The following is a 24071-nucleotide window of genomic DNA, read 5'->3' as shown; positions in this document are numbered from 1 at the left end:
ATGATTTTCTTAATAACATTTTATTTTCTCCAGCTTTCCCTATTATAAGAATGTGGTATATAATACACATAACATACAAAATATGTGTGAATCAACTTTTATGTTATCGATAAGACTTCTGGTCAATAGTAAGGTATCAGTAGTTAAGTTTTTGGAGAGTCAAAAGGTACACGTGGATTTTCAACTGTGGGATGTCAGCACCTCTAACTTCTGCATTCTTCAAGGGCCAGCTGTATTTTCAGAAGAAGTATCAAAAGTAGAATGGTGGGGGGGTGGCGCCTGGGTGGCTCAGTTGGTTAAGCATCTGACTTCAGCCCAGGTCATGATCTCATGGTTCATGGGTTCAAGCTCTGCATCAGGCTCTGTTGCTAACAGCTCAGAGCCTGGAGCCTGCTTTGTATTCTGTCTCCCTCTCTCTCTGACTCTCTACTGCTCACGGTCTCTCTCAAAAATAAACATTAAAAAGAAATTAAAAACAAAAGTAGAATGGGAAGTAAGAACTGACTAAATTATGATCATCACTTCTATTTTACAAACAAGGAAATTAAAACATTAAAAAGTTCTATATTTGAGAATTGGTAGTAAAACCATACTTACAGAACATGTAAGTTCCTGGCTCCAGAGTATGAACTCATACTGTCACAATGAATTAACGTATAATACATTATGGAAGAAAGTGAAGATTTAATGAAAATAATATTTGTGGGGAGAATATCTTTTAAAACGAACTCTAGTAAGTTGTGTTGGAAGAATGAATAATACTGCAAAAGACTATTCCTATCCTAAAATATTTAAAAATACAGGGAACATGAACAAAAGCGTTTGATAAGAAAATTGTTACAAAATACCTGTGTGTAATAAAGACCACAAAATACTCCTGTTGTTCAAATCAAACAGTAAATTACGCCAATGGAGAGGCTAAGGAAACAACTTTCTTTTTTTTTATTTAAAAATTTAATAAAGTATTTTATTGAAACACACTTTAATTTTAAGTTTTTATTTAAATTCTAGTTAACTTACATGGTAAAATTGGTTTCAGGTGTAGAATTTAGTGATCCGTCACTTACATATGACAACTAGTGCTCATCACTAGTGCCTTCCGTAAGACCCATTACCCATATAGCCGATTCCCCCATCCTCCTCCCTCCCTATTTGTTCTTTATAGTTAAGAGTCTCTTATGGTTTGCTTCCTTCTCCCTCTCTCTTTTTTTTTCTCTTGCCCTATGTTCATCTGCTTTGTTTCTTAAATTCCACACGAGTAAAATCACATAGTATATTCTCCGACTTATTTACCTTAATTATAATACACGGCAAGATTTCATTCTTTGATGGCTAAGTAATATTCCATTGTGTATGTGTGTCATACACATATACACCACATGTTCTTTTTTTAAAAAATGCTTATTGGGGCGCCTGGGTGGCGCAGTCGGTTAAGCGTCCGACTTCAGCCAGGTCACGATCTCGCGGTCCGTGAGTTCGAGCCCCGCGTCGGGCTCTGGGCTGATGGCCCAGAGCCTGGAGCCTGTTTCCGGTTCTGTGTCTCCCTCTCTCTCTGCCCCTCCCCCGTTCATGCTCTGTCTCTCTCTGTCCCAAAAATAAATAAACATTGAAAAAAAAAATTTTTAAAAATAAAAAAAAAAATTAAAAAAAAATGCTTATTTATTTATTTTTAGAGAGAAAGTGAGTGTGCGAGGGGGGAAGGGGCAGAGAGAGAGGGAGAGAGAATTCCAAGCAGGCCTGAAGCTTCCAGCACAGGTGGGGCTTGAACTCATGAACCATGAGTTCATGACCTGAGTTGAAATCAAGATTTGGACACTTAACTGACTGAGCCACCCAGGCACCCCTATACGCCACATCTTTATCTATTCAAATAAAGTTTGAAAAAGAAACACAGCAAAGCAACATTTCAAAATCATTTTTCATTACCCTGCTATTTTATCCAAAACAAGTAGGTGGGAGGGGGAACACAATAAATATTAAGGATCCTATGAGTGGTTATATTTTTAGTATTCTAGAGTTCTTATAAAGGGAACCACATAATTTTTAACTACATACGTCTCAATAGTCTTTGGTAATGCAAAAAAGGGAAAAGTAGAATTGAGAAATATATTTATCAGTTAATCAAAATATCATAACTATAGTTACCAATAACAAACACTTGAAATGTGAGTTACTGAAAAATTAATCATAACTTACTTGACAAATGGACAAAAACAGAATAATTACTCTAGAAGAAAATATTCAAAGGGTATATATTTCACAGGCAAGCAAACTATTAATAGAAAATGAAGTGTACATTACTGTGAAGTGTAAATTTGTACATTACAAATTTAATGTAAAAATAAAGACTGTTTTGGAAATTTGCTCCTAATTAAAGAGATTACAGGTGCCTGATTTGAATATGGGTAAGCCAGTTACAATTCTATAAATCAAAAAAAGGAAGAGACTTAATGAAAATATTCTGAAGTAGAATTATGCCATTATTAAAAGCAGATAGCTTGATTAAAACTTCACGTAGACCTGCATTTTGCTTATATATCAAGTATAATGAATATTAAAGAAATACACTGATATAATTTCCCAGATCACATATGGCACTGGGGCTATCATTAGCCCCAATTCACTAATGAATAGTGTCCAAATATCACATATTGCAAGTAAATAATGAGAGTAATATCTTCTTCTTGGTCAATATTTAATAGTTTGCTGAGAGAATGAGTGCTACTAACCCGTGTGCTTTGAGTTCTTTGAACAGAACTTACACTGTCCGATCCCAATATTACTTTCCTGGACACACGTACGGCCAATGATAACCATTTTCTAAATGGCTGATAAGGGTTACAGACACACTGTGTCACATGGAATAAACTAACTACACATTAGTACCTTACAAATGTATGACACTGTTTTCAAATTGGTTTAATTCAGTGGTCTCTAAATATTTTGGTTTTGTATCCCCTTACACATTTTTAAGTTGCTATCTAACCTTTTATTTATTGTAAGTTATACAGTTTTACAAAGGATGGAATTTTCAGCATATTATATTATACTTGCTGACATCTATAAATAGAACAGTTACTTACTTTTTTAGATATATCCTATTTATACCCCACATCACTTATTTAAACAAAATACAAACATCTGAAACTTTTACACTATTCCTTCTCTTTTCTTAAACTTCTGTATTCAACCACCGGTCCCCCATTTTTATCCTAGGCATACATCTTATGCTTACAACTTGTAATGATCACTCTATTTTACTTCTCTGAAATATATATATTTAAAGTTAAAAAAATGAAATAATCCCAAATCGGATACCTTCTAGAGATTAAATTATAATTTTGAAGTCCCTTCAATGTGGGCTCATCAGATTACATTAGTTAAGGGCTACTCAAGTTTAAGTCAACATTTACTGGACATATCGGCAGCATTTGATAGAGCTACAACTCCAATGAATCACTTTTTTTCACTTTCCTTCTGGCACATCTTTCTGACTTGGTCTCCCTTTGCTCACTTGATTGCAGCCACCGTCTTCCTTGCCCTTTCTCAAATATAACCAAGTTCCTTTCTGTATCAGCCCTTTGCACTTGGTGTTCCCTCCATCTGGAATATCTTTCTAGATAACTGCATGACTTCATCACTCTCTACATGCCAACCTCAATTCATTGTTGAGGCCTGCTTTCACACACTTCTAAACAGCACACCTGCTCTTCAGCTGCATCACTAACTCATCACCCTGATCCCGGAGGCATGTAACATCCACAAATATCACACATTTGTTTAATGTCAGCCTCATACCTCATTAAAATGTAGGCTCCCTAAGAAAACCCTAGGAAACCAGACATAGATTCTGATGTATTTACTTCTGCCTCTCCAAAGTCTAGAACAGTACCTGGCATGTAATGAGGGCTGACTAAATGTTTGCTGAATTTACTAAATAAAGAACAAAATGAGAAGAGATAATTACTAAATTTATTTTAGCAACTGTATACTAGAAAAAAATACTGTAATATATTTTCAAGAATTTCAACAAATGGTACTTTTGCCTTCACAAAAAGTAATATGTACAAGGGATTTAAAATGATTAAAAGAAACTGCAAGTTAGTTTACAAAGCACTTAGCACACTAGTGATGGTATTCTTTAAATGTACATCATCTATTAATAAAATATAATATCACATGAAATAGAGGTTTGCATCAGTACGTAGATGCTTTGTTTTCATGGTACATAGATAGAATAAAAATAAATGGAGGAGTAAAAGAATTAGTAACAATAACTTATAAAATTCTTTGAAAATTATACACATTTTGGAATTTTTAACAATAAAATGAAAAAAATGTCAAGTTTCTTAATTTCTATCACTGAAAATTATTGTTGTTGAGAATCATTCATTTTCTAAACTTTGTCAGATCTATTTAATGCAGTGAAAGCTCCAGCCATGTTGCTTTCTGGCACTGCTCATTTTGTGCTTCTGAAGCTGGAAGAATTAGTTAATGACATGTTGAAATCTCTCTGAAAGACAGTTTTCTGGATGGCTCCAACAGTCTAGATAATATTCCAAGTCTTGAAACAGCATGGAATCACACAGAGTGCTTAACTGGACCTAACAGAGACTTTTTCCGGTGGTTTCTGAATGCATGAGCTCTGTTTGCTCGGACAGTTTTTAATAACCAGTTCTCTGCCCCCTCTTCTCTGTGCATCTCAATATTAGTTACATATGCCTCTTAAAAATTACTCTTTGAATCCAGGCCACACCATGAAGATATAAAATTATCTCTCAAAAAGAATTTTGCTCTTGTCTACAGATACTTCCTTATCCATCTCTGAGTGGAGAAGTGGCCCCGTACCAGTTACTATGGCTGCAAAACAAATTACCCTACAACTCAGTGGTGTAAAACAACCATTTATTATGCTCATGAACTCTGTGGGTCAGGAATTTGAACATAGTGCAGCTGTAGCAGCTTGCCTCTGCTCCGTGATATTTGGGATCTCGGCTGGAAGACGTGAAGACTAGAAGCTACATTCAGCCGAAGGCTTACTCACTCTCCCATCTGGTGGCTGATGCTGGCTGGAGGTTGGAGGCCTCAGTTCCTTTCCATGTGGGGCTTCCATGTTGTCGCCCCAAATAGGCCAGTTTGAATTTTGTCACAGCATGATGGCTAGATTCACAAGTGATTATTACAAGACACAAAAAGAGTGGAGCCCTTATTGCCTTGTTTGATTTAGCCTCAAAATCACTCAGTGTCCTATTTATCAGATTTGTTCAGGCAGGCCCAAAGTTCGGTCCCAGGTTCAAGAGGAGGGGATATAGACTGTGCTTACTGATGGGGAGTAGCAACTGACAAGGAGAATGTGGATTGGGAACACTGCTATGATCATTTTTGAAAAATACAACCTGCCACAGGTCCTAATTGGATACTATTTCTTAGCATTCTCAGTTTCCTGAGGGTGTTAATCTTATCTCTAGTGTTGCAGTAAGCAATTCACCTAAATTACAAGAGGCAATATGGGTCTCTGAATCAGAGTCAGAAAGAATAACTTCAATCTTTATGGGACTCAAAAGGCAGGAAAAAGCAAGGTTGAAGAGTGAAGAATATATGGCAGATTAAGCAAATGCTAACAATATATTTGAGAGGCAAATTATTTTCCATGTCAGTCTTGTTTTCAACAAATCACTTGCAAATGGATTTTCCTTTCTTTTTAAAAAGGTAGAACTTCCTTAAAATATATCACATCGTGTCTTCCTGAAATACATGCCCTTGCCTACACTTACATTGTTGTTCCCATTATCTCAGAGGGCCTTCCTCAGCAAGTAGAAAACCAGGAGATAACCAGGTGTATGCACTCATCTTACCCTACTGACTTTATATAAACCCCATCCCTAATCCTGTGGGTTTATATTGTTCTGTGAGCTGAGCAGTGTGAAAATTCTCCTAAAGCCTCAATGTAAATGTTTCTCTAATCCTATTAAAGCCACAAAACAGACCCAGATGAATGAGTAGGAAACTGAGCTAAAGAACTCTCTCTGACCTCGATACCACTGTCAGTCTTGGCATTGACTTCATTGGTCAGCATTTCCTTCTAAGTATGGCATGGCTCAAATGGGAAAGCAAAACTTTAGCTTACTCCTGTCTAGAACACTCAAGTCCAACCTATATACCCCTACAGACAAAGCTCCGGAGAGGATTCTGAATAGACTTAAAAAAATAAAATAAAAAGGGTTGAAATACTGGACATATAAAAAACAGACACAAAACAACACAACAATGTATTTAAGTTGGTTTTCTCTTTTTAAAGCTACGACATAATCAATATATTATATGTTGAAACAATGAAATATAAAGCAGGAGGCATAATCTTTCCCATTCTACCTCCCAGAGAAGACAATCACCATTGTCTTTTACTTATTTAAATATATATATATATGTGTATATATATGTATATACATATATATACACATATATATATGTTGTTTGTTTTGTTTTGTTTTTTAATGTTTATTTAGTTTTGAGAGAGAGAGACAGAATGTGAGTGGGGGAGAGACAGAGAGAGAGAGAGGGAGACATAGAATCCGAAACAGGCTCTAGGCTCTGAGCTGTCAGCACAGAGCCTGACGCAGGTCTCGACCTCAGGAACAATGAGATCATGACCTAGGCCAAAGTCAGATGCTCAACCGACTGAGCCACCCAGGTGCCCCTAAATATATTTTCTAATATAGCATATACAGAGAGATAGATAATTCAGGAGATTTTGGAGCCATATCAACAAATGCAGGTAATATTCTTTTTAATGGATGTACAGCATTCCACTGTAACATAATTTATTTAACCAGCCCTCTACTGATGGACAATTCAGTTGTTTCTCATTTTGAAAATATCCAAGAATAAAATTCTATTGTGTGAATATTTGCCATGGACTATGAACAAAAACACAACTTCAAATTTGATGAGGATTTATTGTTAGACTTTTTTGAGGTGCTTACAAGGCAATTGAGGGGGAAGAGAAGATAAAGATGTGTATACATAAGATGACACTCTACTTCACAAAACAGAGTTAAAATGTGTTGGTAGTAACATCGAGGGCTTGGGTTCTTGTTAATGAGGCCCTTGGGAAAATATAAACACTCCTCCCAAGTTCAAATCTCAAGCCGGCCCACTACATTCTGGTTTTCAGCTTGAGCTTCTGGCACATAAGCCTGCAATTGGGGCCTTGCATCAGATGCCAAACTAAACATTTGGGAACAAGAATTATAATAACCCCCTTTTCTTTGTTTGTTTGTTTGAAGTAATTTAAACATATAGCATAAAGTAAAACAAAGAAAATTTAGGATGAGGGAATAACTCTAAGAAATAGAAAACTTGATAGCTTTCAAAGCATTTTCTTGGATATTCATTCATGTTATTCAGAGTATAGAATTAATTGCCGAGGTAGATCAGCATGGCCTTTCGAGAACAGAAGGAAGGGGAGATATGAATTCCTTCACAGACATTAGTGGAAAATACAAAAACTAAGACTCCCTGAATGCATGGGGTAATGGCAGAACAGAGATCTATTTAAATTCACTTTCCACATTGCCAGGCCTAGCTAAATTTGCATGATTGACTAATGGACGTTCTAGTGAAAACTCCAGACTGTTGCTGCTGTTGTTGCCAATCATGAACTTTTCATGTAGTTCAACCCTGCCTCACTCTCTGTTTTAAGAAGAGGAAAATAATTATCTGCCCCTGAAGGCCTTCATATTAAACATGTCAAAGCACATTACAGATGATGTAGAAAGAACTTTGACATATTTAGCATAAAATATTTTAGTGTCAGAAGACTATTCTCTACTTAAAATGACAGATTGTTCTCAAAGGCCTAACAGAATCTCTGGACTTATTAAAAGAACATGCTAGCATCTCCTTGATTAGTCTTTATAATGCTTGTTCCTTTGACAGGAGAGTGGTTCCCCTTGGGAGAGTAGTGGTGAATGAAAAGGAGCCCTGGAAGACGGTAGTCCGGCATGTTGGTAATATTCTGCTTGACCACAGTGCTGGTTACACAGGTGTGCCTCCTTTGTGAAAATTCACTGAGCGCTATTCTTAGAGTTTATGTTAGACTATAATAAAAGGTTTTTAGAAAAGGAAGCGGGTGAGTACTTACAACCTCATATACAATAGCTACTTTCTCTTGATATGTAAAAGATATTAGTAAGCTATTAATAATCAGCATAACAAAAAATATGTTTAATTAAAAAAAAAAAGATGTTTTCTACACTGATGAATCAGCTAGTTTTACATTAATGTGAATCACTCTGTTATGTATTTCCCAAATGTTCTTAATGATGGAGAGTGATGCAATCAAGGGTTAATTTGTATGCTTTGCTTATTTTCATGCACCTCAGCATAATTAGTACTATGTCTGAAAGAAAATATGGACTAAATAATAACAGCAAAAACTTATCAAGCGCTTATAATGTGCCATGCATCAGACACTAAGTGAAGTAATTAACATTCCAACTACCATTTAACTTTATAAGAGTCAGTCTCTCTCCTGCCGAAAAACCCCATTCCAAGATGGCACACAATGAATACTCAATACTATTAGCTATTATTTGCACAGAATTTCTCTTCCTTTATAGTTTGCGTGTTCTTTCATTTATATAAACATAGCTGAGGATCTATGATGCGCCAGGCATGTTATGTTGTGATCTTAAGAATCCTGTGCTATTTCTACCTGGGGGAGTTATGGAGGACATAAAGTTATGGAGGACATATAGCATGGAGGAAAAAGTTTGCTAATAAAGTTTTAAATTTGTTTTTAATTTTCATAGCATATCTAAGACTTGACAAAGAAAAGCACAGGATTATCGAGTAAAGGCAGTACAATAAATCTCTCTGCATTTCATCATTTTAAAATCATCAGTTCCTTTGTAAATGAGATTTATTTTCCAACCAAGAAGTATTCTGTGGTATCTGTTCTCTTCAGGATCATACAATTTGGTATTGATTTACCAGTTACTCCATGTTTTCACAACAGACCCAATTAATTCAGAAACTATGAGAATGGGGGACATGATTTATATACCCGGGGTTGGCAAACTTTTTTGTAGACAGTCAGATAATAAATAACAAAGGCTTTTCAGGCCATATGGTCTCTGTCACAATTACTCAACTCCGCTCTTGTAGCATGCAAGCAGCCATAGATAACATGTAAACAAATGAATGTAGCTGTGTTCCAATAAAACTTTATTTAAAAAAAAAAACAGGCAGCAAGTTGGATTAGGCCCATTAGTCATGTTTGGCCAATGCCTGCTTTATCCCACAATACCTTTTATAGTGCTACACAGACAGGTGGCCTCAGTAAATACATCATGCTTGACATAGTCAATGACGTTAAAAAAGGAAATGCAGGAAATGGGAGAGAAATGACATTAATTCTGAGTTCTCTAAAAGCACATATCCACATTCCGTCTACTTCTAACCTGGAATGCACCTCTTCCACTCTTAAATTAGATTCTAGAACTAGAGAGAATAGACTTTCTACTGATGTAAGGAGTTTTCCTACGTTAGAAAAAGGAAAATAAATTTGACAAAAAATTCAAGTTGATAGGGAGCATAGACTTGGTATTCATTGTGGTATCTTTTCCCTTGAGAGCAGAAAACTGACATTTGTAGATAAGGTAGGAAAAATCCACTGGTAAAAAGAACCTATTCATAATAGAATGCATCACAGAAACCCATATGGGTGGTCTGGCCAGGCTGAAGTGGTTGGCAGTGGGATTTGAAAAATAAGATTAACACAAGATGTTAAGTACTGAAATCCTTCTAGTCACAAACACGTGTGTTTTTAATGACATTCAGAGCCATTCTGTAAAATGAAAGAACAGAGGTTAACTCATTTTATTGAAAACATCATAAAAAATCCTAGAGTACCCTAGAACTAAGAACCTTTTATTATTTTCTCATGGCTGAAAATCATGTTCATCTGCCAGTGACAAATAACATTCATTGGTTATGGTGGAGACAGAAGCCTGACAGCAACATGACAGCAAGGGACCACACCAACACATTTTTTTCCAACATAAAATTGACATATGAGATGCAGACACAGTGCAGGGGGTCCTTCATAAAACAAAGAAACAAAATAAGTACAGCTTGTCCTCAGACTCCTTTTCAGTAAGAGGGAATCACCCCAGGCTCAGAACTTGCCATGACCTCCACTCTCATTTATTCAGCAGATATTTACTGAATGACTATAAAATATCAGGCACTGGTGTCTGCATTGGAACACATGGTTTTTTTTTTTTTTCTTTTAAAACATGCCATTCTTAGAAATAGAAAGCAACTATCTAAAACAGTAAATAAAATAATTTCAGTCACTGGTTAAGTGCTAGGAAAAAAAAAAAGCATCGGTGGTAGAGCATGGTAGGTGGAAGGAGAAAAGTATGGAGTAATTTTAGCTAAGATGGTCAGGGATGGACATTTTGAAAAGGTAACATTTGGCAGACCTTTGGAAGATTTCAAGTTTGGCAATGACATGATCAGATTTATGCTTCAAAAATGCTGCATGAAAAATGTATTGTAGCAGGGTCAGTGGGCACAAAACTGGTAGCAAGTAGTCTTGTTAAGATGATGGTGTCTTGGTCTTATGACACAGGAGTGGAGATGGTGATAAAATGATATACTCAGAAGATATTCTGGAGGCATATTTGACCCTCCGAAAGATGATGCTGGCTTGGCCTAGAGAAGATGCAATGGGAAGATAGTGATGAGTTGATGGGTTCAGTATTATTCTAGAGTATATTCGTCAGCTTTGTTGGAAGACCATGTAAGTTGTGGAAAGAGAATGACTTTCAGGATTATGGTTTGAGTGACTGCTATGATATTGAGATAAGAAAGGCTTCAGAAGGAGCAAATCTGGCAGGAGACAGGTGGTGGAAATCAAGAAACCTCCTTTAGACATAGCAAGTCTAATCCCATGTCCTCAGGTATACTTCACAGGAAGGAAGGTTAGAAACTGTGTTCTTCTAGGGAAAAATGATTATCTCATATTTATATTATCCAAAGGATTAAGTATACAACAGAGGTGTCAAAAACAAATGACAAATTAACTTAGGAAACAAATCATTATCCACCTATTTTTCAAAGTGTAATATGTGAAAAGAATTAGCAAGTTAGATAGGGACTGTAAAAGACTTTCAGGAAAACTATTTCTGATTTCCATTTCTTATCTAAAAACCAACTTCTCCACCCTTTTCAATTTCAAGATTCAACTTCCGGTGGCTACCCTCCCTTCAACACTGGTATCTCTCCCTGCTGGTATAACCATACTCTCAGAAGAGTGCAAGAGTAAGTACTGATACGCTGCTAGACCTTTCAAAATTATTAGCGGTCTAGAAATGTGAGAAGAGTTCTTGGATCAAGACATACAGATTTGGGTGCCTGGGTGGCTCAGTCGGTTGAGCATCTGACTTCGGCTCAGGTTATGACCTTGTGGTTCACAAGTTTGGGTCCTTCATCAGGCTCTGTGCTGACAGCTCAGAGCCTGGAGCTTGCTTCAGATTCTGGGTCTCCCTCTCTGTCCCTCTCCCTCTTAAAAATAAACAAACATTAAAAAAAAAAAGACACAGAATTTACTTCTAAGTGAAAATAATACTCCTTCACCAAACATTTTGTGCTAGAAGTAGCCTTGAAACCTAAAATATACTATATTCATATTACAAGCAATAGAAATTCTGTAATTTTGTGCTTTAGAGCATTCCTTTTCTCCCTTTCTTATCTTCATTATCAGCCTTGAAAATAATCCAAATGTTTTTATTTGGATGGTATCTAGCTAGCTATCACACATATCTTTTTATACAGGGTATATCTTTAAATATTATGCATCTTTAATTACACACTGATAATCCATGCATACTATTTTTTTAAAGTATATTTATTTTGAGAGAGAGAGACAGAGAAAGAGAGTGTGCATGCGCGTGCACAAGCAGGAGAGGGGCAGAGAGAGAGGGAGAGAGAATTCCAAGGCATGGAGCCCAACTCAGGGCTTGACCTCACAAACCGTGAGATCATGACCTGAGCCAAAACCAGCAATCAGATGCTAACCCAACTGAGTCACCCAGGCGCCCCTATACAAACTAGTTTTTAAAAGAGAACTTAATAAAACAATTATATTAAAAACATAAACTAGGCCACTCATGTCATCATCCAGAACTAAGATCTACTAAACTGTGATGTATGTAACACTTCTATCTAGAGAATAGCAGCCCCTTGCTGCTTGAAAACAATAAATAGCCTTCCGCCTTGCAAGATGACACATATGCTTCCACCACCCCCACTCACATCCCACCACTAAGATTTATACCTACCTATTCAAGACGTGGGCCCCACACCAAGGTCATGAATTGAGTATTACATCATAAACCAGCCTAGGAAGTGCTGTGCCTGCTACGAGAAGAAAGGGACTATCGCTCAAAGGAACCGTAGGACCTAGTCAAGCAAATACCAGCAGGGCACAGGACACTATATATGAGAGAGTACTCAATCAAGAGGAGATAGACTGAGTTTAGATAACGGAGATTATTGATATGGAAACATTCTCTCATAGGATTTAATACCCTAGCAAGATCACATGAGATGATGCTAAGACGCTGCTATGAGGGCTCTTGGAAGAATACAGAAAGCAATGGTCCATATAACATGAAGCAGAAATGCCGTAATTGCTATGGCAGACAGTAGAAGTGCTATCACAGACTACACCACCCAAAACCTGCTGGCCTGACAGAATGAGGGAATGATCTATTAAAAGTGCAGCTAGTGCTCCTTGGAGATGATATCCTATAATTCATTCTCTAGGATACAGAATATGCTTTAAGTCAACAATCATTATAAGGAGCTGTGTTTCCAAAAAGTAGAATTCATGGGTCCAGGAACTAAGAGGTAGCAGTAAGAGTGGCCCTATTTATCATCATATTCTTTTTTTTCAACGTTTATTTATTTTTGGGACAGAGAGAGACAGAGCATGAACGGGGGAGGGGCAGAGAGAGAGGGAGACACAGAATCGGAAACAGGCTCCAGGCTCCGAGCCATCAGCCCAGAGCCTGACGCGGGGCTCGAACTCACGGACCGCGAGATCGTGACCTGGCTGAAGTCGGACGCTTAACCGACTGCGCCACCCAGGCGCCCCTATCATCATATTCTTAATAACTGAATTGGAGAATCTGTGCTTCTCACTCCTGCAGACCCTAGGCTTTAGAGGTACTGATTCCTAGAAGGGTGATGATATTCCACCAAAGGACACAAAATAAGTCTCATTAAACTTTAAGCTATTATTGCTAACTGGTCACTTTGGGCTCCTCATGCCAAGAACAGTAGGCAAGGAAAGAAGGCAGAGGTAATTGATCCTGATCAAAAAAGACAGGGGCAACAAATAAGCAAACAAACAAAAGAGGAGACAAGGCCTGTTACACAATTACACAACGACATCCTGGTGATCCAGTTGGGCATCTCTTAGAACTCCTTTGCCTATTTTTACTGTAAACAGACAAGTTTAACAGCTATAGCCTGAGAAACACATGGCAACAGAATCTTAGAGGTCTTACAGATGCGGTTGGGGTTATTTCATCATTAAGCCCCTGAAACAGCAGAATTCAGCCAAGAGTAAGAGGAATCTAGAACAAAGAGTAGAGGAGGGAGATAAGAATTAGTTGTGGCCTTGAGATCAGCTAAAGTAAGAGTTACTAGCTCATCTCACCAACTTTCCTTTTGTAGGTTTCCCCACAGAAGAAGTCCAAAGACCAAACGATCCTCAAGGAACTGTTTCAAGAACTTAAATAATGGAAGTGGATTTGATTGGTGCAAAAGATGAACTGTAGTGCACTACCAAGAATCTACTTTCAAGATGAACATACCAATTCCCCTAGTTGCCGAGATTGTTGGTGACTGGTGGGTTTTAGCAGAGTCCCTCTCAAGGAATTGAGACCTTGACTAAGGTCATGCCCTCTCTCTGAAAGACTCCTACATTCAATGACTGGTTGCTGTGGGAGTACAAAGTTCAGACCCCTGGCCTCAAGGTGATCTGATCCAACTCTGAAGGGCCACCCCAGCTCTGAGGCTCCACAGTATTAGCTGAAGCCCTTGTACAACTATATTGCAACTCCTCCCTTTGCTCAATCCTATTTCCTTCTCCCCACATAGGTACTGATCCTAAGGGTATTCCCTGATAAATTTCCTGCACATAAATCTCAATCTCAGAGTTTCTTTTGTGGTGGCATCTGCCTTAAGACAAACTGGTAAGGCTGTACTAGTATCAGCTGATTATTAGATGTGGATATGGTATAAAGACATTAACTCCTAGAGCTGTAAGAGGCCAGAAAGAGCATTCCTTTTCAATGGGAAGCACTTTCCTTTCCCTAAAAAGGAATTCAGAAAAGTTGTGGGAGGGTAGGAAGACAACTAAAAAACATTCAAAATAGTTTCTGAGTCCTTTGGAAAAATATCTTTATAATTTAGGATACTTATTTTGATAAACAGAATAGTGTCATTGAGAAAATTGATAGTGATTTTGGAGTCAGTTGTTTGTCAGTAGGGGATGGGTGCTACTGGCCATCTATTAGATAGAGGCCAGGAATGATGTTAATCATCCAACCAACAATGACTATCCAGCCTCCCACAATAAAGAATTATTTGGCTTAAAAGGTCAATAGAGCCAACGCTGAGAAACCCTGGTTTAGAGGTCATGAAGTATGTTACATTCATTATCTCATTACATTCTTGGGATTATGGGGAATATTAGTATCTCTTTACTACAGATGGGGAAATTGAGCTCTGTGAAGGAAACTAACTTGCCAAAGATTGAAAAGAATGCTACCAGTAAAAATGGGTATAGTAGTTCATTTTATTTTATGCAACTTTTTCTGGTCCAGATGGCAGTCACTACTGGAACTTATCTCAATCACATCCCTACAAACCAAGAGGTAGCAAGCATATGTATAAAGCTTGATTTGCAGGCTCACAACTGTCATTTACTGCTAAATTCATTGTATTATGAAACTAAACCCTTCATTATATTAAGAAACTAAAGCCTGAATTCACATCAGAGAAAAAAAGTCATTTTCAAATTTACACTTCTGAATTTACATAACATTTATTCCCAAAGCTTGATTCAAATAAAGAATTTATACATTGTATAGTACTACTGGTAGATTTAATATATCTACACATGGCATTTAAAATAAAATTGTTTTGTATTTTAGCCCTGAGAAACACGCTCAGGATATACTGTCACCAATGATAATCACAAGTCTGTCAAGAGGGAGCATGGAGTCTAGTTGTTAGGATTGTTCCCTCTGGAGTCCCAAATTCTGCCATTTTCTAGTGGTATGACCTTGGGTAAGTTACCTAACCTTTCTCAAAGCTTAAGTTTTCTTTTTCTTTCTTTTCTTTTTTCTTTCTTTCTTTTCTTTTTCTTTCTTTTCTTCTTTCTTTTCTCTTTCTTTCTTTCTTTCTTTCTTTCTTTCTTTCTTTCTTTCTTTCTTTCTTTTCTTTTCTTTCTAATATGAAATTTATTATCAAATTGGTTTCCATACAACACCCAGCGCTCATCCCAAAAGGTGCCCTCCTCAATGCCCATCACCCACTTTCCCCTCCCTCCCACCCTCCATCAACCCTCAGTTTATTCTCAGTTTTCAACAGTTTCTCATGGTTTGCCTCCTTCCCTCTCTGTAATTTCCCCCCCCTTCCCCTCCCCCATGGTCTTCCGTTAAGTTTCTCAGGATCCACATACGAGTGAAAACATATGGTGTCTGTCTTTCTCTGCCTAACTTATTTTATTTAGCATAACACTCTCCAGTTCCATCCATGTTGCTACAAAGGCCATATTTCATTCTTTCTCATTGCCAAGTAGTATTCCATTGTATATATAAACCACAACTTCTTTATCCATTCATCAGTTGATGGACATTTAGGCTCTTTCCATAATTCGGCTATTGTTGAAAGTGCTGCTATAAACATTGGGGTACAAGTGCCCCTATGCATCAGCACTCCTATATTCCTTGGGTAAATTCCTAGCAGTGCTATTGCTGGGTTATAGGGTAGGATCTATTTTTAATTTTTTGAGGAACCTCCACACCGTTTTCCAGAGTGGCTGCAAAAGCCTAAGTTTTCTTATGTGTAAAATAGTAACTTACTATGAGGCCTGTTTTAAGAATTAAATAAGATAATGCATATGAAATAGTGACTGGTAAACTATGCACACTGAATAAATGATAGTTATATTGAACATCTGTTGCTTTTTGGCTTCCAGCATCTTAGTTCTCCCTCTTAATGGCAACTTGAACTCCATTTGGGGATTTAATTCTTACCCCTTGGATTTAGCACGGTGGACTGTAATTAGGTGTCTTGTCCTCCCCTAGCCAAAGGGCAGGCATGTAACCCAAACCAACCCAGATTCTCCTTCTCTGGAATTTATATACCGAGTGGAGAAACAACACAGAAAATGGTAAGTTTTGTCCATTCATGGTAATGCTACCCTGACCAGTTTATTTTTCACTGTAACACCATTGTTAACATTGCTGCCTCTGAATTCCCAAAGGTGATTTATTTATCTTGCCATACCAATGTCTGGTGTACAGCCTTCCATCAATTCCATAAGCCTCTGATAACCTTTCAACAAAATCCCTTTTCCTAAAGTTAGCCTGATCTAGGTCTATTGCTTGTAACCAAAAAAACTCTATACACCAGCTATATCTGAAATCTGCATAAATTATCTAATCTAATTGATATTTAATTATAGTAAGTGCAAATAAGATTTAGTGACTTCTCTCTGCTTTCAGAAATACGTTTTATCATTGATTTGGCTTTTGGTTTTAGCCCTAATACATATCCCCACACAGTGAAGTCTACATAGGAACTGAGGACTGTTTACCTAAAAGAAAATTCTGTGGAGCAAAGGTGCTGTTTAAGCAGTCATCTCTGTTTGCTCTCTGTTGGAGCACTTCTTGGTAGGGCTTCAAGAAATACAAGGCAAGTGAAAAGAAACTGAATGTCTGATTGATGTCTGATTGCCTGAGTCCACAATTCTATAGGCTTACCTGAGATCTTAAATAAGAATCTTTTCAGATACAGAGGCTTTCATTATTTTTGGCTTTCCTTCTGTGTCTTGGATGTGGTTGCTCTTTGGGTATAGCTACGGGTCAGACTCTGTGTGGTCAATCTGAATCTGCAATTACTGGCATCCAGGGTCAGAGGAGAGGGGTGTAGCAGCAGTGAAAGTGCATGTTTCTTAAACAAGGAAAGAAATGAATAATCACTTTGGTTTTGCTTTACAGATGCTTTGATCCACTTCATTTTTCACTGTGGGAAGACAGAATGGCAATCTCTGAGTTGCTTTAGCGTTCACTTCCCAGAATGAATCTTTCAAGGCCATGGAGTATCATGCCTCTGTGAGCGGGGCTGCACTATGAACAAGCCATTAAGATGGCATTTCAGTGCAGGGCACAGAAATAATATTCTTTCCCATCACTCGGTGTACAAAATTTGGAGCTCCACTCATTTGCCTGCACTTCAGAGCAAACGATTCTAAGGGCAAACGGTAAGAGTTCTTTGAGCAGGAAAGTTTGGAAAACTTAAGTGGGTAGTTAAGAAGGTCAAAGATTTCCTTGTTCTTACAGAATAATTATGCCCAATTCCAGTTTTTTTTGTGAAAAAATAGGGGAAAAGAAGTCCATTAATGGATACCAAAATGGGCAACAGTTCCTATCTTCAGTGTTACTGAAGCAGCCTTTACCGACCGTAGTGCGTACAGTTTAGGGTGTTCTACAGCACCATGACCAATTGGTCATTCTGCACCAAGTTTCCAAAACTAAAATGGCAGGTTAATTTACAGCCTTAGTGAAGCTGTTCTGCTAAACTTCACTGAAGTCCATTACCTGCCCCACAGGGCATTTTTTCTTGATCTACATATGATGAGTGAAATACATGCATAAGAACCTTCTAAGTGACATAAACATTTCCATGCATATAGTTCAATAATTAGTTCAAAATCTTCCTAAAAAAAAACCCACCTAACTTATAGAAGGCATGGAAATATTTAGTGATTACATAATTTATTCATCTTCCTAGGAAATACTTTACCCCCCCTGGTGGTAAAGAAGCAACTAATTCAGGGTGGTCTTTGATTATTCTTTCCTCTCAGTTGTATGCCCTCTTTTCTCAACCTACTAGTTAGCAATTCTACATTCTGTACAGTCTAAGGATGCTCGTTGCAAGGGATTTATTTATATCATGGATTGTGCTATATTGAACACATAATGGAACTCATCAATTAAAGATTGCTGAAGTGACAGTTTCAGCACCATGTCTTATGGTAATATATATATCCTCCCTTATTCTTAAGAAACATTCAAGTGTCATCAATTATTTCAGTGGGTACTTTTTAAGCCAGAATCTAATTTTAAAATCTATAGTCTAGTTCAAAACATGCTATGAGATTTAGAAAGTGCTAATTTCAACCATGAACACAGAGTAATGTTCTTCAGTGTGAAGCTGCATCTAATCATTCGTTCACTTCTCATGGGGAGCAGAGGAATGAGGCATCTCAGTGATTCCCACTATTCCCTACATAAAACTCTACTAGTGCTTTCTCACCAGAGACCAGATGAATGCTAACTACTTCTATGAAGTTATAGGATATATGCAGATGTAAGATACAGCTACTCTGTATCTGTAGGGTTTTTTGGTTCTAAGCAATAGAACTGGATCAGGCTAACTTTAGAAAAAGAAATTTTGTTGAAAGGATACCAGAGGCTTGCATAATTGATGGGAGGCCATACCCCAGACATGGGAATGGACAAGCAAAGTTTTTCTCCTTTCATTAAATTGACATTTTTCAGTTCAAGTACAATAAGCTAAAACACTCACTACCTTGCATATTTTACTACTTTTGAGAATTTTCTTTTTCCTTAGTTTAAATCAGAGGCTGCTATATTATAGCTAAGGAAACTAAGAGATGGCAACATGCTTTTAAAAATATGATTCCAGGGGCGCCTGGGTGGCGCAGTCAGTTAAGCGTCCGACTTCAGCCAGGTCACGATCTCGCGGTCTGTGAGTTCGAGCCCCGCGTCGGGCTCTGGGCTGATGGCTCAGAGCCTGGAGCCTGTTTCCGATTCTGTGTCTCCCTCTCTCTCTGCCCCTCCCCCGTTCATGCTCTGTCTCTCTCTGTCCCAAAAATAAATAAACGTTGAAAAAAAAATAAATAAAAATATGATTCCACTGAACTAATACTGGGTGTCAATCCTAGATTGGTCCTCTGTCACAATGCTGCTGAGAACTACAACCAGTTCAGGTGACTAATTCTTATCTGAATATATCGTTTCTGTGTTGTAAACTTGTTGGAAGACAGGTAAAATTGTTATAAGGGTTTACCTGAGATGACAATTTGGGGTCTTTAAGTAATGGGGAAAAGCATACAGGAGTCTACACTTGACTTATGGACTAATGAATACTTAAAGGCATGGACTTACGGAATTCTGCCTCCATTAAGAAAAATGGAGAGAAGAATGCCATGTCTTTCAGATAATGCATAGATAACAAATAAAATAATTTAAAATACTCCCCCCAAATAAATAAGGCAATTTATATATTTAAAAGTAGTTGATTCAATACAAACTTTACTCTAGAGGCCTTAGTCTTTACACTGTACTCAGATAAGTAACATCCATTTCTGATTCCGAATTAGGTGCTCATATTATTGTCACTTGTGACTTCTACGCTTGGTTGTCCTTCATTTCTTTTTTCTTATCTAAATTCCAACCCTTCTTATCAGTCAGAGGTGTATTTAGCTGTGTGCAACAGAAATCTGACAAACTGGCTTAAAGAAGAATTTATTATTTAATGCACCATGGTCTCTGGGAGTAAGCCATCCAGAGCTGGTAAGCAGTCCAGGAACAGACTATTTTCTTGCATGGGGCTCTTTAGTGTGTGTGTGTGTGTGTGTGTGTGTGCATTATATATATATATATATATATATATATATATATATATATAGTGTATTATATATATATATACATATATATATAGTTCCCTTTGATCATAAGATGGCTGTTGCATCCTCAAGTATTAGTTTATGTACTAAACAGGAAGGAAGTGAAAGGAAAAGCAAAGCATACTTGCCAAAGGAGTGTGCCAGTTTTTACTAAAAAAAGAAACTTCTTAGAAACCTCACTCAGTAGACTCTTTAGCACCTCAGTGGCCAGAACTGGGTTATGTGGCCACTAAAGACTGAAGAGGAGTTTGAGGAGGAGGCTGTTTGTGACTGTATACACTGCTGCCTTTAAAAACCCTGGAATCCTATTAACTCAGCAGAAGGAGAGACTTTATTTTATGTAGGTAATTAGCACTGTTTGCCACAATTCTGCAGTGCTAGATGAAGAACTATGGTCTTTACACAGTCTGCCCTGTTTCCTCACGTTCCCTTCTCTGAACATTCCAAGCAATGATAGGCTGAGTCATGTATTACAACAATTGTGTGCTGCCTTGTACAATGCACTCATTTTAAAATGTGTATTTAGGGGCGCCTGGGTGGCGCAGTCGGTTAAGCGTCCGACTTCAGCCAGGTCACGATCTCGCGGTCCGTGAGTTCGAGCCCCGCATCGGGCTCTGGGCTGATGGCTCGGAGCCTGGAGCCTGTTTCCGATTCTGTGTCTCCCTCTCTCTGCCCCTCCCCCATTCATGCTCTGTCTCTCTCTGTCCCAAAAATGAATAAACATTGAAAAAAAAATTAAAAAAAAATGTGTATTTAGACTCATCATCCCATAAGTTCTCAAAAATGAGTGTCAGATTTCATAATACTTCTGCATCATATAAATATGATATTTGACTTACTAATGAATTTACTCATGAATTTCATCTCAATCCTGTTCTCTAGAAAAGTAAATAGCTTATCATTGTTGCTCTAAAAGATATCTCATTTTTGACTACTCCCTAAGCAATCTAGCTATTTTTTAAATTGCTTTAAGAGTCTTACTGGCTCTCTGCTATAGTTCCTAAGCTTATAGCTTTCCTAACAACATTACAACAATAAAACCAAACAAATGAGAAAAGACACCATCCTGTGTTATATCAAAGGTCTTAAGGAGTGAGATATATTTTAAAATAACTTGAAACTTAGCACTGAAGTAACTGTGGTACAAATCAATTATGACAACTATCTTGCATCTGTTTCCATCTTCATTTTCTCTCTCAAACATGTCTTCCAATTAAGAGAAATGAAACAATGGAGAGTCTTCAACAAACAGTGCAACTTTCTCAATAAATAAGTGCTCTCCTTACTATAATGGCTCTCTAAAAAATCTTTATGGTTATCTTTTCTTAGACATAAGTGTGGAAAAGACCACTGGTCTAAAATAGAACCTCCATGGCCCAACAAAATGGTTATTTCTTAATTTATGAACACATATTGTATTTTTCTAGGAATATGTTATACATGTTATGAAATATGTACTATTTAAAAAAGGCTAATGCAATTGAATAATGCTTCCTTGTATTTGAAAATCTTGATACAGCAATTTGACTCTAGATGTAGTTTAACACTTATTTTTATTTTTTTTAATTTGAGAGGCAGTGAGAAAGAGAGAGAGAGACAGAACATGCATACAAGCAGAGGAGAGGAGCAGAGGGAGAGGGAACAAATCTTAAGCAGGCTCCATGCTCAGCACAGAGCCTGACATGGGGCTAGATCTCACGACCGTGAGATCATGACCTGAGCCAAAATCAAAAGTCGGATGTTCAACCAACTAAGCCACCCAGGTACCCCAACACTTGGTTTCAATGGCTGTCAGAGCTGAAAAAGATACCTCAAAATAATATGTAGGTGAAATGTGAAACACAGCATAGTTAACTCTACTTATTAAATCATGAGGCTCATTTTCCAATTTCCAGAGTTTAGTGAAATTTTGAAAACACTGAATTGAGTATTGTATGACACTAAAAATCTGTGAAAAAGTTGTAGTATTTTTACTGTTATGTTTGGTGTTTTCAGGAGATGAGGGAAGAAATCGTAGGCAAGATGACGTAGAGCCCTATAGGCCACTGCAATGACTCTGGTTTTCCTCTGAGTGACATGGACTCATTTCAAGATTTTATACAGAGGAGTGATATAATCTGACTGAACTTTCAAAAAGGACTTTTCAGTGCAAGTGTAGAAGTAAAGATACCAGTCAGGGCGCCTGGGTGGCTCAGTCAGTTGAGTGTCCGACTTTGGCTCAGGTCATGATCTCACAGTTTGTGAGTTCCAGCCCCACGTCAGGCTCTGTGCTGACAGCTCAGAGCCTGGAGCCTGCTTCAGATTCTGTGTCTCCCTCTCTCTCTGCTCCTTCCCTATTCACACTCTGCCTCTCTCTCAAAAAATAAACAAAGATTACAAAAAAATTAAAAAAAAAAAAGAAGTAAAGATACCATTTAGGAGGTTTGTGTAGAAGTCCAGGCAAGAGCTGACAGTGGCTTGGGCAGTGGTGAAAGCAATCGAAGTGGTCAGAATCTGGATATATTTTTTTTAATTTTTTTTAATGTTTATTTTTTCTTGAGAGAGAGAGAGAGAGAGAGAGCGAGCAGGGGAGGGGCAGAGAGAGAGGGAGACAGAATCCCAAGCAGGCTCCGTGCCGTCAGCACAGAGCCTGATGTGGGGCTTGAACCCATGAACCATGAGATCATGACCTGAGCCGAAACCAAGAGTTGGATGCTTAACCAACTGAGCCACCCAGGCGCCCCAGAATCTGGATATATTTTAAAGATACATATCCCTATATATTAGATATAGGGAGAGAGAAGTAATTCTTTTTTTTTTTTTTTTTAATTTTTTTTTTTTTTTCAACGTTTATTTATTTTTGGGACAGAGAGAGACAGAGCATGAACGGGGGAGGGGCAGAGAGAGAGGGAGACACAGAACCGGAAACAGGCTCCAGGCTCTGAGCCATCAGCCCAGAGCCCGACGCGGGGCTCGAACTCACGGACCGCGAGATCGTGACCTGGCTGAAGTCGGACGCTCAACCGACTGCGCCACCCAGGCGCCCCAAGAGAGAGAAGTAATTCTTAAAGTTTTAGCTTACACATCATTATGTTGAGAAGGATTCTCTGATCCACTAGGACTTCATTAGGTCATCTTTCCAGGTGCTTCGATAGCACCCTGTGCCACTTCTGTCTCAGCACTTTCACATGGGTGGCAATTTCTGGTTTTCCCCAGACTACAGTTTTTCCAAGACTATAATCCTTGGAAGTGTAGACATCATGTCTATCTTACTTATAGTATATACTTAGTATATAAATATTAAATCAGCAATTGTTAATGAGTGAATAGAGTATGTAAAATCTATACAATAGAAATCAATAATACTCTGTTGGCAATAAAAACTTTGGGAAATTTTTTATTGGTATAATATTGTACAAAATCTTATTTTTCAACAGTGCTACATCACCAATTCTATCAAACAGTTCATAATCACTTATATTTCATTATGAACTATTGTAGTTAACAGCCAAATTATGGGAAGAGTCCAAATGTCCATCAACTGATGAACGGATTAAGAAGATGTGGTATACAATGGAATACTACTTGGTGATAAAAAAAGAATGAAATTTTGTCATTTGCAACAATGTGGATGGAACTGGAGGGTATTATGCTAAATGAAATAGTCAGAAAAAGATATCATATGTTTTCACTCATATATGGAATTTGAGAAAGTTAACAGAAGACCAGAGGGGAAGGGAGGGAAAAATAAGTTACAAACAGAGAGGGAGGCAAACCATAAGAGACTCTTTAAATACAGAGAACAAACTGAGGGCTGATGGAAATGGGGGAGGGGGGGTTGGGGAGGCGGGAAAATGGGAGATAGGCACTGAGGAAGGCACTTGTTGGGATGAGCACTGGGTGTTGTATGTAAGGGATGAATCATGGGAATCTACTTCCGAAGCCAAGACTACACTGTATACACTGTATGTTAGCTAAAATGACAATAAATTATTAAAAACAAACAAACAAAAATTCCCGTAGTTAAATCATAGTATATTCTTAAGCAGATGGTAGTAGCTCTTGAAAG

At 37.7% G+C, this 24071-nt stretch overlaps 1 protein-coding gene across 26 annotated transcripts in view; it reads right to left on the bottom strand.

Annotated features, from left to right (window-relative positions):
* Positions 1-24071, bottom strand: part of CCDC91 (coiled-coil domain containing 91) — a 387168-nt gene that overhangs the window by 52006 nt on the left and 311091 nt on the right. Inside the window, exon 13 of one of the 26 annotated variants that reach the window (XM_045465035.1) lies at positions 13617-13652. The exons of the other annotated variants lie outside the window; for them this stretch is intronic. Coding sequence (XP_045320991.1) covers positions 13632-13652 — 21 coding nt within the window. The 3' untranslated portion in view covers positions 13617-13631. Of the gene's footprint in view, positions 1-13616; positions 13653-24071 lie in introns of those variants that run through there. 26 annotated transcript variants of the gene reach the window in all.

The sequence above is a fragment of the Leopardus geoffroyi genome, chromosome B4 (genome assembly GCF_018350155.1).
Source record: "Leopardus geoffroyi isolate Oge1 chromosome B4, O.geoffroyi_Oge1_pat1.0, whole genome shotgun sequence".
Lineage (NCBI taxonomy): Eukaryota > Metazoa > Chordata > Mammalia > Carnivora > Felidae > Leopardus > Leopardus geoffroyi.
Note: the sequence above shows the minus strand (reverse complement) of the source record. Positions and strands in the feature narration are given on the sequence as shown.